Genomic DNA, 18,604 nt, shown 5'->3' on the forward strand with positions numbered 1-18,604 from the left:
TGTGTCCAGCTTTTATATAAGTAGCAACATCTCCTTTTTCCATGTTGACTCTACATGAATAAGACACTAATCTGTAATCCCTTAAATTTAACTTCTCCACCACTGCGGTTACATGGTGTTCAGAGAAAGACAAAACATCTATACCTTCAGAATTTACCCCATTTCCTAGGCATACAAGAAGCTCATCCATCTTATTTTTCAATCCTCTAATGTTCTGTTGAAACACACAAATTTTATTTCTTTTGATACTGCTACAGGCATTATGGCACTGTTCTGTTTTAATCTCTTTCAATACTCTGTCTGTAACCTGACTCTACACTAAAAAATGTGTCCCTCTGACTCCAGTAATCACAGGTATTTTGTCTTGTGTGCATGTGGCCCCCCTTACATTTTCTGCTAGATGATCAACTAATCTATTTCCCCCTCCTATTCAGGTGCAGGCCATGATTAGTGTAACCCCACCTCCCAATTGCATCAATAGGCACGGCACAGATATGAGATTTAGTTTCTGCCAAGAGTGACGAGTACGAAACTGGAGAGGCTCGATATTTTCTCACGACAAATTTGAACAGGCGCTATCACTGAATTATGTATAAATACTCAAATGGAAACAGAAACACCACTTAACGACTTTACTGCACAATATGGAAAATTAACTGTATGGAAGTACAGGAACACAGAAAACGCGAACCGAATGCAAACTATACACGCATGATACTCTTCACAATAAAGCTACACAGACACTACCCGGAAATTATCGAATAATCATATAATTTACTGTGGTCGATAACAAATGCAAACCCATGCCAATGGCTTGCACTTTAGAACAGTTATCTTTTCATGAAAACTACACAAGTAAAAGCGAAACCTTCAATATCTAGATCACAATGGATACTAATTTACATATTTTAGATACAATATTGCCTTAATGAACTGTTTTTCCACGAGTAAACACATATATTTATGAGCGCCTAGCTGCCTACCTCGTCACAGACAACCTTCACACATTTTCTCGAGAATAGCTATGGTTCTCCTTCCACTGTTAAATAAATCATGATACGTTAGCTACATTTCGTATGCAACAGTGTATGCAATAAAATGCACCAAGTGTAAAATGGACAGCGACCACTCGTGACAAAATTTTCAAAATATGCATGATGATGTTCTTTACATAGAGGTATCACAATAACTATGGGTAATAACAAAAAGAAAACCAGGCTTATCAAGAAGTGATGTCAGACTATAAGACATGGGGGGGGGGGGGGGGGGGGGGGGGGAAGACTTATTTCCTTTTTACTGAATAGTTTCCTCAAAATCTAATGAGAAAGAGTGCATGGCAGGTAACGCGCACAAATCCCAAAAGTGATTTTTAATTTTTTTTCCGATAAGTATACATTTTACCAAGCAACTAATTACAGAGGCGGATGTAGCTTTGCTTCATCTACACAAAACATTTTTTCTGACCACACACCAGAAGGCTCAAAATTTCCCTATACATGTACATATTGGTGTTGTATTGCTATTGTCCCGGTGTGAACCAATTAAATCATCTCCACAGGGTTCCTATGTGCTTCACCAATGCAGATTGCTTCTGCATTGTATCGCAAACAGAATTGCATTCATATCGCCTCAGTGAGAACAGTGCCTAATAGCCCTTGTGGTACTCGCAAAATAACATTTACATCTATCGCTTCCGTTCCCCACAAATATTTTCATCCGGCTATTTGTTTGAGTTGACTCACTTCCATTGTGACTTACTCCTTTCGTAGGCCAAGCATACTAAGTTTTTGCATATGCAATCTCGAGGTTATTTCTACATCTGCCAAAGACTCTCCATCCTACGATAACATGCTGCATGTTACCTTAACAGAGTGGCAAACTGTGTATGGTATTCTATATGATAGCAATTTTGTTAATAAGTAGTGGTCAACAAGTCAAAGCTTTTCAGATGCTGAAGAAACACTTCATCTGCCTAAATGCCTTGATCAAATTAAGCACACTACTTGTCACTCAGTGTCATCTTGGTCTTGAATGTATTAATCATCTACTTCAACAAGGCCATGCCCTGATATGAGTAATTCTGTCTGAGATTTTGCGCACCCACCTACAATAGCTTTTCGTCGCCTTCCCAATCTGCGCAATATTCTTGTCAGACCCTATGCTCCTTCTGCACCCATCTCCCCACCCTATGGTTCTTACCCCTGTGATCGTTCCCTCTACAAGACTTGCCCTATGCACCCTCTACCAACTCCTATGCCAGCCCCATAACTGGAAAAACATATACTATCAAAGTGAGAGCCACCTGTGAAATGACACTGTCATACACCAGCTGTTATGTAAACACTGTTGGGCCTGTAACATCGACATGACTACCACCCAGTTATCAGTCATGATAAATGGGCATAGGCATAGGCTGTATACAGGCAACACACAATATCCTGTTGCAGAGCATATCGTACATGACAGTCATGATCTCGGTGCCTGCTTCACCATACATATGGATTCTTCCCCAAGACACCAATTTCTCAGAACTCATCAGGTGGGAACTAGCACTAAAATATGTACCTGGTTCTCACCACCCACCTGACCTTCATTTACATTACTTCTTTCTATCTCATCATTGCTTCACAGTAACTACTCCTTTCTTAATTTTCTACATCTTTCATTTTCTGACTTACCTATTTTTCTCTGTCGCCATTCCCACCATTGTTACATACAATGCACTTAACATTTCACTCTTATTAACCTGTGCACAATGCTTCAGTAGTAATCACTGTCTTAATATTACCCTGTCTTCCACCTTTAAGCCCTAAGGTTTTCAAATCTCTTCCTTCCCCTTCAACTCTTCTGCCACGAGGAGTAGTCACTGGCTCCGAAAGGTTGTAATTGTAAATTCTTTTGTTTGTGTGTTCTGTGCCACCACTTGGTGAGCAGATTTTTTTTTATCTATCCATCTACGTTATAGTTTCTATAATTGATTATTTTCATTGTAGTAGTATTTGAGTACTCCATAAAGGTGCTGGTGGAAACACACTGACATCTACCAGAACACTTCTGAACATGGCCAGAAGACTCTCCATCAAAACATCTTGTCAGGAAGTTACTAACATCTAGTAGTTAACCTCAAATTTCATGGTATGATCTATACACTGGTAAGTTTCGAAACACACAATAACATTAATTACATGACAGAGACTGATCTTCCTTTTTATGTATTATTTCTATTAAAAAATAATTACTTACACTATCTGTGGTGGTGACTTGTCATTGCTGCCTCCCATCATAGGCTCTAGTACATTTTCTTTGTATGTCTGAGTCCAGACACCAATAGGTAACTCTGTTATTTCCAATTTGTCCTCCCCTAGTATTGCTACCTCACCATATACAACATACCTACTGTCACCAAGAGGCTCAATAACTCCTCTGTAGTTCTTGTACCAAGGAATCTGAAACATATGTTAATATTATGATCACATCAAAATATATTCAAACATTCCTTAACGTACATATTACAAGGTGTTTCAAGAAGAATATACATATTACAAGGTGCTTCAAAAAGAGTATATGTATTACAAAGTATAATTTTGTCCAAATTGATTGCTGCACCTTGGCTCAGCTATTGGCAAAACAAATACATAGTCTAGTTTATATTAACAGCTGCTAGATGTCAGTTGTCTTCTGTTTTGCTTGGTAACCGTCATATGTTTAAAATGGCTACTCCGCAGCAGAAATAATTTTGTGTTCTCGAGTTTGCGAAATGGAATTCTGGGATCAAAGTGCAAAGATGTTTCAGGTTCAGGTACCAAATTGATCCTCTGAATGGGTGGAACATTTGCAGATGGTATCAACAGCTTCTGAATACAGGATGTGCATGCAAAGGAAACAGTCCTGGCTGCCCTCTTGTTCCTGAAGAAAATGTTGCATAAAGTCAAAACTGCTTTCCAACATAAGACCTTCAAAATCAACTCCTCGTGCCAGTCGGGAGTTACAGCTGCCTACAACAACAATTCGGCGTGTTTTGAGATGTAGGTTGGTTACGAAGCCGTACAAGTTACAGCTGTTACAAGCTCTGCGTCCTGATGACAAACACAAACATGTGGCATTTTGTAACGAGATGCTTAATGCTGTTGACAATGACAACACTTTCGCACACCACATCGTGTTCAGTGATAAAGTTACCAATCCATGTTAGTGGTCAGGTAAACAAACACAATGTTCGAATTTGGCGCCTACAGACCTCACATGCAGCCATTTAACACGTATGAGATTCGCCGAAGGTCAATGTGTTTTGTGCGATATCCCGATCATCTGATTACGGTGCATTCTTCTTTGATGGAAACATGGTTAACTGTCGGCAGAATCTCACTATGTTACAAAACTGGTTGTTTCCGAGGCTACACGAAGACAACTCCATTTTTCAACAAGACTGGGACCCCCTCACTGGAGTTGTCAAGTGCGTGAATATCTGAATGAGACTCTTATCGAACCGTTGGATTGGTGGTCAAGGAGCTGGCGACTTAGCACGTCTCAGCTGGGCTCCACGGTCACCGGATTTGACACCCTCTGACTACTTCGTGTGGGTTTTTGTTAAAGACAACGTTTATGTACCACCGCTCCCACAAGACCTGGAAGAGTTGAAGAACCGGATCCGTACTGCCATAAGATCAGTGACGAAGAACATGCTTGCCCAAGTATGGGAGGAATTTGAGCATCGATGTGATATTGTTTGTGTCGCTGATGGAGGACATACTGAACATCTGTAATGTGAACTTGAGAGATTCATAAAGATGTGTGTAACGTTTCATATTCATAAGTCTTAAAGTTTAATAAATATATGCATTCGAAATACATATATTCTTTTTGAAACACCATGTATTTAGCAGAATCTAGTGGCACTAGAAATGGGGGGTATGAAATCACTATAACTCTTCAATCAAGTGGGTGCTTAGACAAAATTATGTAGTCCAATTGCTGCCTAATTTAAACCAAGTGCTGCCTAAGCTAAATAGGTTACAACTAAGGGTCTGCGCAACTGTGGATAACCTCAGTAAGTATTACATTGAGAGTAAATATCTGACCAGATTGCTGCAATTAACAGGTATATCTGCAGATATGTATAATAATTACTTTGTGATTAAATGCTTAGCAACAATGCTCAATATTCTAATAGAATATATATTATGTATAGAGGAAGTTTAATAGTCTCATCCTGCAGGTGTTTATATAACATTAACTGGGCCCAGTTTTACTTTCACTGAGTCTTCTCAAACCCTCATATTGTAGCTACAGTCACTTTGTGCTTATAGGCTGTACTGTCAACATTTTCTGTTTCGTTTAATAAAGCATGTTCACAAAGACATATATTGCCACTGGCTATCTGTGTGATGTTGCCAAATTGCCAGTCAATCTTTGCTGTGAATGTTGGCCAAGCACAAATTCTTTACCCAGAGCCAAAGTTTCTCCTTGATCCCTACAGATCATAGTTCGTAACACACTCCAACTAATAATGCTTAAATATGGTAAATACATCATCATACATTTCTGTCTCCTCTAGGATTAATGCATATTTTCTCAAATTATTTTCAGTGCACCAAATGATGCTCATTATACACTTCCTGTGACTGAATTAAGGACAGCTGCCAAGTTTCATGTTCAAAGCATTGGAGAGCTCACCTCATCAATAAGTATGCAACCACTACTTTCAACTCTAATAGACTGATCCAGATTGGATCCAAGGTCCAAATACCTTACAAAAATTATGACTGTGCTTAATAGGTTTGAGGTCACGTGACCTGTGAAAACACAAACTCTGCAATGTTTGTGTAGTTTTCATAAAACCATTGTGACAATTAGGGTAAGGTGGAATACAGTATTAACATGCTGTAAGCCTGAGAGCAGATTGATTAAGATCAAGACTGACACTTTGAGCACATTTCTTATTAACACTGAAGTAATTTTTCTATTCTGTGCATAATCACAGAAATTAATTACATCTTATTTAGGACATTATTAACCACATCTAAAAACAGTGGTTGTGAATTGCTACATGAAAATGGAGGAAAGTGAATTTCATGTTCTGATAATATATTTCTTCCTGTATGGTAAGAGAATGAAAGAAACTGGGAGATCAACTTACTTTCATTTATTCCGCTTCTAACGAGAAATAAAAGTATGATACATGAATCATCAAATATTTTATTGTCCAGGCAATAGCATCGACAATACTATTATTTTCAATTTTGTTGATTCAAATAAAGTATCCAATAGGATGGGAAACAGAATTTATCCCCTCGTTAAAAATCAGATCTAGATTATTATTAAAGATTGGAGCTGCAACTTTTCATTTCTATAGGCGCTTCAAGATGAAATAACTGTTTAACATTAATAACATGACAAAAATTGCCCCAATAATAGTACTATCATATTGTATTCAACTAAGAACCTTTATTTGAACCATTATCATTTTAAGAATTGTTATTAGAACAATAGGAGGTTTAAATCAAACATCTCTACGCCAACTTCTAGCATACTCTTCAATTAGACATTTAGGGTGAATAATTAGATCTCTAACAGTCAGAGAAAACATCTGGGAACCATTTATTCACTACTAAGACTAATCATAGTCTTAATATTCAAGCAAATGAATCTATTTTTTATAAATCAGATCTATTCAGCTAGGGACATAAAAACTGAAATTAAATTCATAACATTTTTACCCCTACTATCTCTAGGTGGCTTACAACCATTTCTTGGATTCCTACCAAAATGAATTTTAATACAATCATTAATAGAAAACAACTATTATAACTATTTAGTCATATTAACTACAATTACACTTTATTATTACATACGTATTACATTCTCAGCCCTAATTATGTCATACACCGAAAATTCATGATTAATTAAGATAAGTCTCAAAAATCAAGAATTATTCTTCCTATAACCGTAATAATTTCAATAATAGGATTGATTTCAACATCAACCCTAATCTCATTGTACTAAGGACTTAAGTTGCTTAAACTAATAACCTTCAAAGTTATAATTAAAAAAATAATATTTTAGGCCTTAGTAAAACTGTACACCTCTAGAATTGCAGTCTAGAATCATAACTGAATATAAGACCAGAGTATGGTAGGAAAAATATCTCATAAGTAGATTTACAGTCTACCACTTAAGATTCAGCCATCTTACCGCAAAAATGATTATTCTCAACAAACCATAAGGACATTGGTACTTTATACTTTCTTTTTGGAACATCAATAAGAATACTTGATCGTGCTGAACTAGGTCAACCAGGATCTTTAATTGAAGATGACCAGATTTATAATGTTATTATTACAGCCCACGCATTTGTAATAATTTTCTTCATAGTAATACCTATTACAATTACAATGAAATGAACACCCTTAGCTGCTTACAGGCGTTGACATACGTCAACGGGGACAGATGAAAATGTGTGCCCCGACCGGGACTCATAACAAACGTAATTGTTGGGTACAATTACGTTTGTTATTGTCACTGTTTCATTTTGAAATCTTTTCTATATACAGGGTGTCCCAGCTATCTTGTCCACCCAAAATATCTCTGGAACAATAACAGCTATTGGAAAACGACTTTCATCGGTATCAATGTAGGGCTGGGGCCCATGAATGTACGTATTTGGAAACATTCTAAAACGAAAGCATATGTGTTTTTTAACACAAACTTATGTTTTTTTAATGGACCTCCAATATTTTTTCTTCAGCAATCCGTAGCATGACAAAGCACATACACAATGGCGTTGATTATATCGCAATATTCCCATTACATCCCAAGATATTGAGACGCGAAGTTGACGCTTGAAACACCCGACATGCGCTGCTAGCGCACGTCCTGAGGCTCAGGCGTGAACCCCATGCTGACCGTAATCGCAGCAGACCGTATTATTCGTTTCGGACCTCTTGGTAAGTTTGGAGGTGTGATTACACATGTCAATCACATCACGATTACGGGCAGCATTAATAATCAGTGCACCAGATATAGCATTCCCACGAATGGATAATATAAGTTTTTGATTACTACCACACTCATTAACCCTTCTTCTTACATCTTCTACAGTGGATAACGGTGCTGGTACAGGATGAACAGTTTATCCCCCTCTGGCAGGAGCTATTGCACATGGGAGTGCATCTGTAGAGCTAGCCATTTTCTCACTACACTTAGCAGGTGTATCATCAATTCTTGGTGCATTAAACTATTACAACAGCAATTAATATACGATCCGAAAGCATAACTTGAGACGAAACACCTTTATATGTTTGGACTGTAGCTATTACAGCCCTTCTTTTTCTTCTTCTTTCACTTCCAGATTTAGCAGGAGCTATTACTATATTATTAATAGACCGAAACCTAAATACATCATTCTTTGACCTTGCGGGAGGGGGAGATCCAATTGTATATCGACACCTATTTTGATTCTTTGGGCACCCAGAAGTTTACATTCTAATTGTACCCGGATTTGGAATTATTTCACACATTGTATGTCAAGAAAGAGTGGAAAATTGAATCATTTGGAACGTTAGGTATAATTTACGCCATGTTATCAATTGGATTAATAGGATTTATTGTATGAGCATGCCATATATTTACAGTAGGAATGTATGTCGACACAAGAACATACTTCACATCAGCGACAATAATTATTGCTGTACCTACAGGAATTAAGGTATTCAGATGACTAGCTACACTATATGGAACTAAATTCAAGTTTAACCCACCATTATATGAGCTCTAGGATTTATTTTCCTATTTACAATTGGTGAATTAACAGGATTAGTACTAGCAAACTCATCACTTGATATTGTATTACATGACACATATTATGTAGTAGCCCACTTCCATTATGTTCTACCTATAGGAGCAGTATTCGCAATTATAGGAGGTGTTATTCAATGATATCCACTATTTACAGGATTAACTATAAAAATACATGATTAAAAATCCAGTTCACAATTATATATATTGGAGTAAACTTAACATTCTTCCCTCAACACTTCTTAGGCTGCGTTCACACTGCCGGCCGGGCCGGGATGACACGTACTGCCTCGGCTCGTGCCTAGCCAGCTCAGGCCGACGTGTAGTGCATTCACATTGCGCGCAACGCTGAGCCGGGACGGCGAAATGGGGGAAAAACCACTTCTCCGATTTTCATGTTTTAAAAATTCTTAGCAGTATATAAGACTTCGCCACATCGTTTTATGAACTTATTTTTTCCTTAAAAGCGTTACTTACATCGTGAAAAAAGAAAAAGTCTACTTTTCGTTTCACGTGATTTCCTAGTTTTATAACGCTTCCCAACCGATTTTGAAGAAAGTAAGCGGCTAAAAACTCTGATTTGTGTACACGTGGTAGTGTAACATCTTAGCTTCGTATTGAATCATTTATCTTTCCATATTTCTTAACAGTCATCGTGAAATGATGCTATTTGTCAACTTTCTGCACTTGATTTACAAATCTTGTAGTGAAAAAGTTATGCAGCAGGTAGCTTTCTGTTAGATCCGTTTTAGACCATAAATTGTTGGGAATGAAATGTACCTAAAAGTACCAAAAAGTTTTTGAAATGATAACGATACTGATATCTGTCTCTGGTCACAAGTAATGCGAGCTATTCAGTGGTGTCAGTGCCGCGTCCGCAAGCCAAGGAGTTCTTGCGGTTACAGCTTGGTTTAGTGTAGTCATATAATGCAGGACACACAAAAACTAATTACTCGTGATCAGCATAGACCTAGTGTCGGTCCCTCGTATTATTTTAATGGTCTCATTGTCTAGATAAGTCCAAATGTATAAGAAATTTTCCCCTCGGCTACTGGACAATCGTCTGCTATGCTTTTATAATTGGCCAAAATGTAGGGTCTGTATGTGCGTGCGCGCGACTGCGCACATGTACAGGTAGTAGTGTCAATGACATAGGTCTGATAAAATTTGGTGTAAAACTAATCACAAAAACAAACGGGAGATTTGTGATACGTTTACCGTAGAAACTGAAGCGCAATTCTGTAGTCTCGTTGTCTACTTTGACAGAAAAAATAATGGAGACTTAATGAAACTACTGTAGATTGACACAGATGTGCGTTTTATTGTTCTTCATTGTTTTTTTTTTTTTTTTTTCTTCTTCTTTGGTGGGCTGCGCTACACTGTCAAGGTAATCCCCACTGTTTGGCTAAATGGCTGTTAGCTGCCGGAGGCCAAATAAATAAATTAAATAAAAATCCCCACCCTTCGACAGCTGACAAGCAAGTCAGTAGAAAACGCAGCTGCAGTCAACAGTTGCTCGCCTTTAGCTAGTCTGTGATGTCGTGTAGAACGCCGTCTTCACTTTTTTATTGGTATTGTTTTGACTCTGCAGTAACTCGTCGAGTTTTGAAGTACAGAAGAACTAGGAGGTTATGGATTCATCCATAAATAGCGACAGACATTTAGGAGAGTTTTTTTTCTTTACATGAAGAACTTAAAAACTATCCAGAAAAATTTTATTCATATTACAGAATGAATCATAATACATTTCAGTATGTGCTGCAGAACACTCAAGACAACATTTCGAAACAGAACACAAATTTTCACAGAAGTATAACACCAGAAGAAAAATTGTATACACCGATAAGGTAACATTCGTTAGTACACACTTTTTGGTTTGCAGTAGAACTTTGTACAGCATTCACTACCTCCAGTCAATTGTAGTCAAGTTTTTGTATTTTAAATTTCACAAACGCTTACCCCTGAGGGGAAGAGAGTTAATGGGACTCCTGAGAATCGTTAGGAAGTAATTAGCTTCGTCATTTTGGTTAATGTCTTGCTGTGCCTTCAACGAAGAATCGCAGAAATACTCCTTCAGATTTTCCAACTTTTTTCTTCGTGATGCAGCACTTGGCAGTGGTGATGGGTTATCATGTGGAGCCACTGATGACCACACAGAATTCTTTTCATTACCTTGTAAGATAGACAGATTGATAGGCGAGGAGTTTTGAGATAATCCCTTTGACTCAGTGGTTCTATTTCCACTGATAAAGAACTGTGCATAGCTCTTGGAACTTAGAAAAATCATATGACACAACAAAGCCCGAGTGGAATTGCATTTTAATATACTATTCCCTGGATCACATGACCTTATTTTGCCAAGTTATACAAGTTATTCTCTGTAACTGTCTCTCAGGTATTTGCATTTCAATTTCATTATTTTAATTGAAAGAATATAGAAGGGTGCAAGAAAATGTCTCTAATTATTTATTGTTGTATAACTGTGAAATGACATGGACTAAGTAAATATCTACTGTGCAAACAAAACTGCAAAAACTTCGCCCAACACCACACTTGAGTAACACATTTTACAATTTTTTTTTTCTCAGGTATCTGTCCACTGGCATCTCCTTTCATGCACTAGCATCGTCATTCAGATTAGGAATGTCCACCGTATCAGTGGTGGTGAAAGACATTTGTATGACCATATAGGAGTCACTTGCTCCCATTCATTTACCAACGCCAACTGTTTCTCGATTTAAAGAAATTGCCAGTGAAACGCGTACGAGATGGGGATTTCTAAACTGTGTTGGATGTATAGACGGGAAGTACATACGTGTCCAATGTCCTAAACTTTCTGGCAGCATGTTTTATAATTACAAACAGTATTATTCGATTGTACTCCAAGCAGTTGCTAATGCAAATTACAAATTTATAGCTGTAGATGTTGGTGCCTACGGTAAACAGTCTGATGCAGGCGTGTTTAAAGGAAGTATGTTATATAAGAAACTTAAAAATGGGGAGCTGTTATTACCGCCACTAACAAGACTTTAACGAATGTCAGGAACTACCGTACGACATTTTGGGAGATGAAGCTTACCCCTTGTTAGAGAATTTTATGAGACCTTTTCCTCGCAGAAATTTGGACAACGAGAAGATTCTATACAATGATATGCATTCCAGAGCAAGAAAAGTTGTTGAATGTACATTTGGTATAATGACCAACAAATGGAGACTACCGAGGAAGGAAACTGAAACATCCATTAACAACTGATCGCATAGTCAAGTGCATTTGTCTACTTCATAATATTGTCATTGACACAGAAGGATGCAATGTTGAAGCTGAAAAGTTTTGTAACAATGCTGATATGCAGACAGCTGGTGCCACATTCAACAGAAATCCCACATTACGTTCGAAAACTGTCAGGAACACTTTTGTTGAATATTTCGTTAAAAATCCAACTTAAAATAATTAAAAAAGCCTTTCAAAAATAAATTTTGGAATTGAAAGTACTTAGCTATTTACTGTATTTTTGTGTATCTCATTTCATTGTAAATAAAACAAATAAATTATTTTCCTTTATAGTTTTATATTTGTGCGTACTATCTGAAACACACTCCTTGGTTACTTCGTTCCATAATCTGGAAACTGCATCATTACTGTGATACTAGCCGAATTTCTGATCCAAATTGATGGACACAAGTTAATGTCATGTATATGTTATTCTGCATTCATTAAAGTACGAACATTGCAAAAAGATGTCACAGACAACAGCTTATAGGAACGTGTCACAGCATGACTTTACAATGCATTGTCATCTGGTAGGGACATATTTCAGTCCCTCAGTGACACTCATATCTGTCTCCATTTACAAGTAAATGCGAACTATTCAGTGGCAGCAATGCCGAGATCGCTGGCAAGTTATTGTTGCAAATGCATGTAAATACAGTAGATTAAATAAATGAAATAAAAGTAATTTCGCATGTATCATTATAATAAACGTGATTTTTGATTGATTGTGAAATGAGAGGTATCTTAAAATAAAAGACGTGTGCAGTCACATTTGTGATGAAAGCAGAAGGGAGAAATGTGATGCGTGTACTGCAGAGGCTGTAGTGCTGCTCCACAGAAGCACGCCTGCGGTCAGCTTGCGTCGGCAATATTAAACACTCGGGATGTCGCCGGCTCGGCTCCGGGAGGCTCACGTCGTGTCGGCGCGGCCCGGTCGCCAGTGTGAACACCGCAATTCAAAACCATGTGTTTGATACCAAAGCGGGCGACGTCCCGGCCAGGCTTTGCTCAGCCCGGCCGGCAGTGTGAACGCAGCCTTAGGTTTAGCAGGAATACCATGACAATATTCAGACTACCCAGACGCATTTACATCATGAAATTTAGTATCAAGAATTGGGTCTACAATCTCTATTGTATGAATTATTATATTCATAGTAATCATATGAGAAAGAATGGTTACAAACTGAGCAATTATATTCAGAGCTAATATAAGATGATCAACAGAATGACTACAAAATAACCCACCTGCATAACACAGTTACTCAGAATTACCATTAATCTCTAGATTCTAATATGGCACATCAGTGCAGTAAATTTAAGCTCTAGAAATAAAAGTTTGACCTTTTATTAGAAAAACATTTAATGGCAACACGATCAAATTTATCCCTTCAAGATGGAGCTTCACCATTAATGGAGCAACTATCATTCTTCCATGATCATACTATGATCGTATTATTATTAATTACAGTAATGGTAGGTTATGCCCTAAGTTATATATTATTTATTGCCTATACAAACCGAAACATAGTTCATGGACATTTAACTGAAATCATCTGAACAGCATTACCAGCAATTACCCTAATTTTTATTGCTCTACCATCACTAAGATTACTCTATTTACTTGATGATTCAGTAGATGCAATAACCACAATCAAAACAATTGGACGACAATGGTACTGAAGATATGAATATTCAGACTTCATAGACGTAGAATTTGACACCTACATAACACCAGAACAAGATTTAGAAAACGACGGCTTTCGACTTCTAGACGTAAATAACTGAACAATTCTACCAATAAATACAGAAGTACAAATATTAACAAGACCATCTGATTTTCTTCACTCATGAGCAGTACCTGCTCTAGGGGTTAAAATTGATGCCACACCAGGTCGACTAAATCAAGGAACATTTACAACAAACCGACCTGGACTATTCTTCAGCCAATGTTCAGAAATTTGTGGAGCAAACCACAAATTTATACCAATTGTAATTGAAAGAACTTCAGTAAATTTATTTATCAAGTGATTACATAAGATAATCTAAGGAATTAGTTAAAATACATAACATTAGAGTGTCAATCTAAAATAACTAAACAATTAGTACACCTTGAAACATCAGACGACTGAAAGTAAGTAATGGTCTCTTAGACCAAACAATAGTAAAGTAACGACTACTTCTGATGGGGAAATTTAAACCTAAATCCCTCAAATATCTCCTCTCATATTATTCTCACTATTCATTTAATCGTATCCAATCAAATAAATTTTTTCTCATTTAAACCTAACCTTATTAAAAGAGCAGAAAAAAGAACAATTGAGATAAAGAAACTTAAATTAAAAATAATAACAAATTTAATCTCAACATTTGATCCATCAACTAACATCTTCAACTTGTCATTAAATTGAACTACAACATTCTTAGGACTATTATTAATCCCATCAATGTTCTGACTTACACCGTCACGAATTAATATTATCTGAAATAAACTAAACTTAACTTTACACAACGAATTTAAAACACTACTAGGGCCAAAATCATTTAATGGAACAACATTCATCTTTATTATAATACTATTTAATAATTTTATAGGACTATTCCCTTATATTTTTACTAGAACAAGACATTTAGCATTTGCAATTGCTCTGCCTATATGATTAAGATTTATATTATTTGGATGAATTAACCATACTAATCATATATTTACACACCTTGTACCACAAGGAACACCACCTGCATTAATATCATTTATAGTATTGACATAATTAGAAATGTCATTCGACCAGGTACACTAGCAGTACGACTAGCAGCAAACGTAATTGCAGGACACTTATTATTAACCTTATTAGGAAACACAGGACAGTCTACAGTAATAAACTTAATTTCACTACTAATTATTGGACAAATACTTCTATTAATCCTAGAATCAGCAGTACCTATAATTCAAGCTTATGTTTTCTCAATTTTAAGAACTTTATGTTCTAGAGAAGTATATTAAACCTATGTTAACAACTCACTCAAATCATCCATACCACTTAGTAGACTATAGACCTTGACCACGAACAGGAGCAATTGTCCTAGTATCAGGATTAGCAAAATGATTCCACCTATTTAACATTAATTTATTTATAATTGGATTTGGAATTACCTTATTAACTATAATTCAATGACGACGAGATGTAGTACAGGAAGGACCCTATCAAGGATTACATACAGGATTTGTATCAATTGGATTACGGTGAGGCATAATCCTATTTATTGCATCAGAAGTATTATTCTTTGTATCATTCTTCTGAGCCTTCTTTAGAAGAAGACTAGCACCAACAATTGAGCTAGGAATATTATGACCTCCAATAGGAATTCAACCTTTTAATCCTATACAAATTCCAGTACTTAATACAGCTATTCTTTTAGTTTCAGTTTTAACCGTAACATGAGCACATCATCATAGTTTAATAGAATCTAACCACACTCAAGCATTACAAGGATTATTTTTTACAGTACTATTAGGATTATATTTCACAATACTTCAAGCATATGAGGATTGAAAAGCACCTTTCACTATTGCAGACGCAGTATATGGATCAACATTTTTCGTTGTTAACAGGGTTCCATGGTCTCCACGTAATTATTGGAACAATCTTCTTAACATGATGTCTACTTCGACACACAATAAACCAATTCTCAACAAGACACCAGTTTGGATTTGAAGCAGCAGCATGATATTGACACTTCGTAGATGTAGTATGATTATTCTTATATATTTCTATTTATTGATGAGGTAGATAATTGTTTTTCTAGTATAAATAGTACATTTGACTTCCAATCAGAAAGCTTGATATAAATCAAGAAAAACAATCTTTAATCCTATCTACAAGAGTTTTTATTAGATTTATTATTCCAATAATTGTTATAATCCTTGCAACAACATTAACAAAAAAAATTAATCAATGATTGGGAAAATAGACCACCATTCGAGTGTGGAATTGATCCAAAAAGGTCAGCACGAATGCCATTCTCCCTTCAATTCTTCCTAATCGCAGTAATTTTTCTAATCTTTGATGTAGAAATTGCATTAATTCTACTAACTGTAATTATTTTCAAAACTTATGACATTATAATCTGAACAGTATCAACAATATTTTTTATTCTAGTCCTATTAGACGGACTGCACCATGAATGAAATCAAGGAGCCTTACAATGAGCAGAATAAAGGGTTGTAGTTAACTATAACATTTGGGTTGCATTAAAAAAGTATTGATATAATCAATCAACCTTAAATAGAATAAGAAGCGAAATATTGCAGTCAGTTTCAACCTGAAAGATTGGTAAATAATATACCCTTATTCTTATTAACTGAAGCCAAAAAGAGGCGTATTACTGTTAATAATATAATTGAACTATGAAGTTCCAATTAAGGAAAAGTAAAGCCAATATGAAAGCTGCTCTCATGTGGAATAATTCACTAAATATTGATGTGGTCTACATCTACATTTATACTCCGCAAGCCACCCAATGGTGTGTGGCGGAGGGCACTTTACGTGCCACTGTCATTACCTCCCTTTCTGGTTACAGTCATGTACGGTTCGCGGGAAGACCGACTGCCGCAAAGCCTCCGTGCGCACTCGAATCTCTCTAATTTTACATTCGTGGTCTCCTCGGGAGGTATAAGTAGGGCTAAGAGTATACGACTTTCATTGATAAAGCTGATTTTTTTTTCCCCTAAAATAACGTTATGTAGCTTAAAAAGTCACCAAGACTTATAAAACTGTCCTTGTATGAGTAACTTGCAAAGTGATATCACAAAACAAAGGTATCTATGATTGGACAGTAAGTTCCTGTACTGTTTGGTGGTGAGAGATGATCACAAACATAAGAGCCCCATTTCATACCATGTAAACAGTCCTTTACAAATTTGTACAATCCAAGCACTCTTTTTCCACAGACTGAGCATCAAATGGCAATACTCCTGCATCCTTACCTTGTGACATTCACTGAGCGCGAGTACATGTGAGGATTGCTGGCTTTGTACCCCATATTGAGATAGTAGTTCTAGCGTGTATGACTGTCCTCTGGCCGTTTTCATTTATACTGAATTATGAAGTTCTTTGCTATCATGTCGCCTGTCTGTCTGCTGTTAAAATCCTTGCCTTCTGCAATCAATACATGGCTGCTCTCAACAGATTACTCAGGCAGCAATGGTTTTTGCCAAACTGAGGTACACACAGCACATTCCTGACACTGTGCCTCTATTATTCATGAAAAATTGGTAAAGGCATCCGCAAATCAATGAAAACATATTGAACTATGCCTTCAACAAAGAGGAAAAAGTTTCCAGCAACTACTGTGATACTAGCGTATACAGTGTATTTAATTTAATTAATGTAATTAATTAATTTCATTGTAAAAAGGTTGAATTCCATCTCCCAACATAACTGCACCCAATAGCAGCGAATCCCAGTCCACAGCTTATACAGCGACGTGAATGTACTGCAAACCTTATGTGACCCACAAAGCAAGACACGGAGAGCTAGTCACTGTGGAGAAATTTTGCGGACACATTGTATGTACCAACATAATTCCATTCAGGAATACACAGAAGTTCACAAAGGTGTCGCTCCCTAATATGAATTTTAATGCTGAGTGTTTTACATTAATTTTAAAAAAAATATTGTTTGTTATTTCTTTCATCTAGTCATTTCATTGTGCATCTGTTTTTAACAACAGGAAGGTGACATGCCAATGAGACTCATACTCATGGCATATAAACGAAGCTGTAGCCAATACATTTATGTTTCATTATGTTTATGGCGACTAAAAGCCATCTATAGTGCCAGAAAATATCCAAAGTAACAATTTAGCAGGTAACAAGAAATTTATTCTCATTGCACAACTCATTTCAGCCACAGAGAGCCCTTCTTATTTCATCCTCACACAAAAGGTAAGGACGCAGCAGACAAGCATCAGAAAATACTTTTTAGACAACATGCCTAGACTTTTTATGTAAACTATTAATATGTTCAGATTGAGGGTAGAGGCACAATTTAATTTCACCATCAGATTTACAACTACATGCAAAGGTTCATGTGACATTCATGTGCACTTTGTTTTCTTGCAGCTTCAACTTTATTAGTATGTGTGAGCAAGAGACACTACATCAATGTCAACTGAAGAAAGAATACAAATGACACTGTGACAATGAACAGTACAATATATTTATCAGTAAATTAAGCTTTTTTAAGATAACCTCTGTAGACAAACCGAAATATATTATGATTCTTCTCTGACGCACTTCCATTAGGACACTACTATGTTTTACCATTTATGTTGCTGGATAACAATTTGCGACACCATTTTAATCTGTAATTAAGTCTGTGAAACTGAAGATTTCATTAAAGTTTTGTTTTGAAGTACTTATTTTATTTTATTCTTTTAATTACTCATTACACAAACAAAAGAATACACTAAGGCAATCGTACATAAAAAACAATAGCAAAGTCAAGTTCAGACAAAGAAGAATGAAATGGTCACTACTGTTCT

General features: G+C 36.4%; 1 protein-coding gene across 1 annotated transcript in view; it reads right to left on the reverse strand.

The window, feature by feature from the left end:
- Positions 1-18,604, reverse strand: part of LOC124789783 (DNA topoisomerase 2-alpha-like) — a 195,246-nt gene that overhangs the window by 88,044 nt on the left and 88,598 nt on the right. Inside the window, 1 exon segment of the mRNA XM_047257251.1 lies at positions 3,244-3,446. Coding sequence (XP_047113207.1) covers positions 3,244-3,446 — 203 coding nt within the window.

Source organism: Schistocerca piceifrons, chromosome 3 (genome assembly GCF_021461385.2).
Source record: "Schistocerca piceifrons isolate TAMUIC-IGC-003096 chromosome 3, iqSchPice1.1, whole genome shotgun sequence".
Classification (NCBI taxonomy): domain Eukaryota; kingdom Metazoa; phylum Arthropoda; class Insecta; order Orthoptera; family Acrididae; genus Schistocerca; species Schistocerca piceifrons.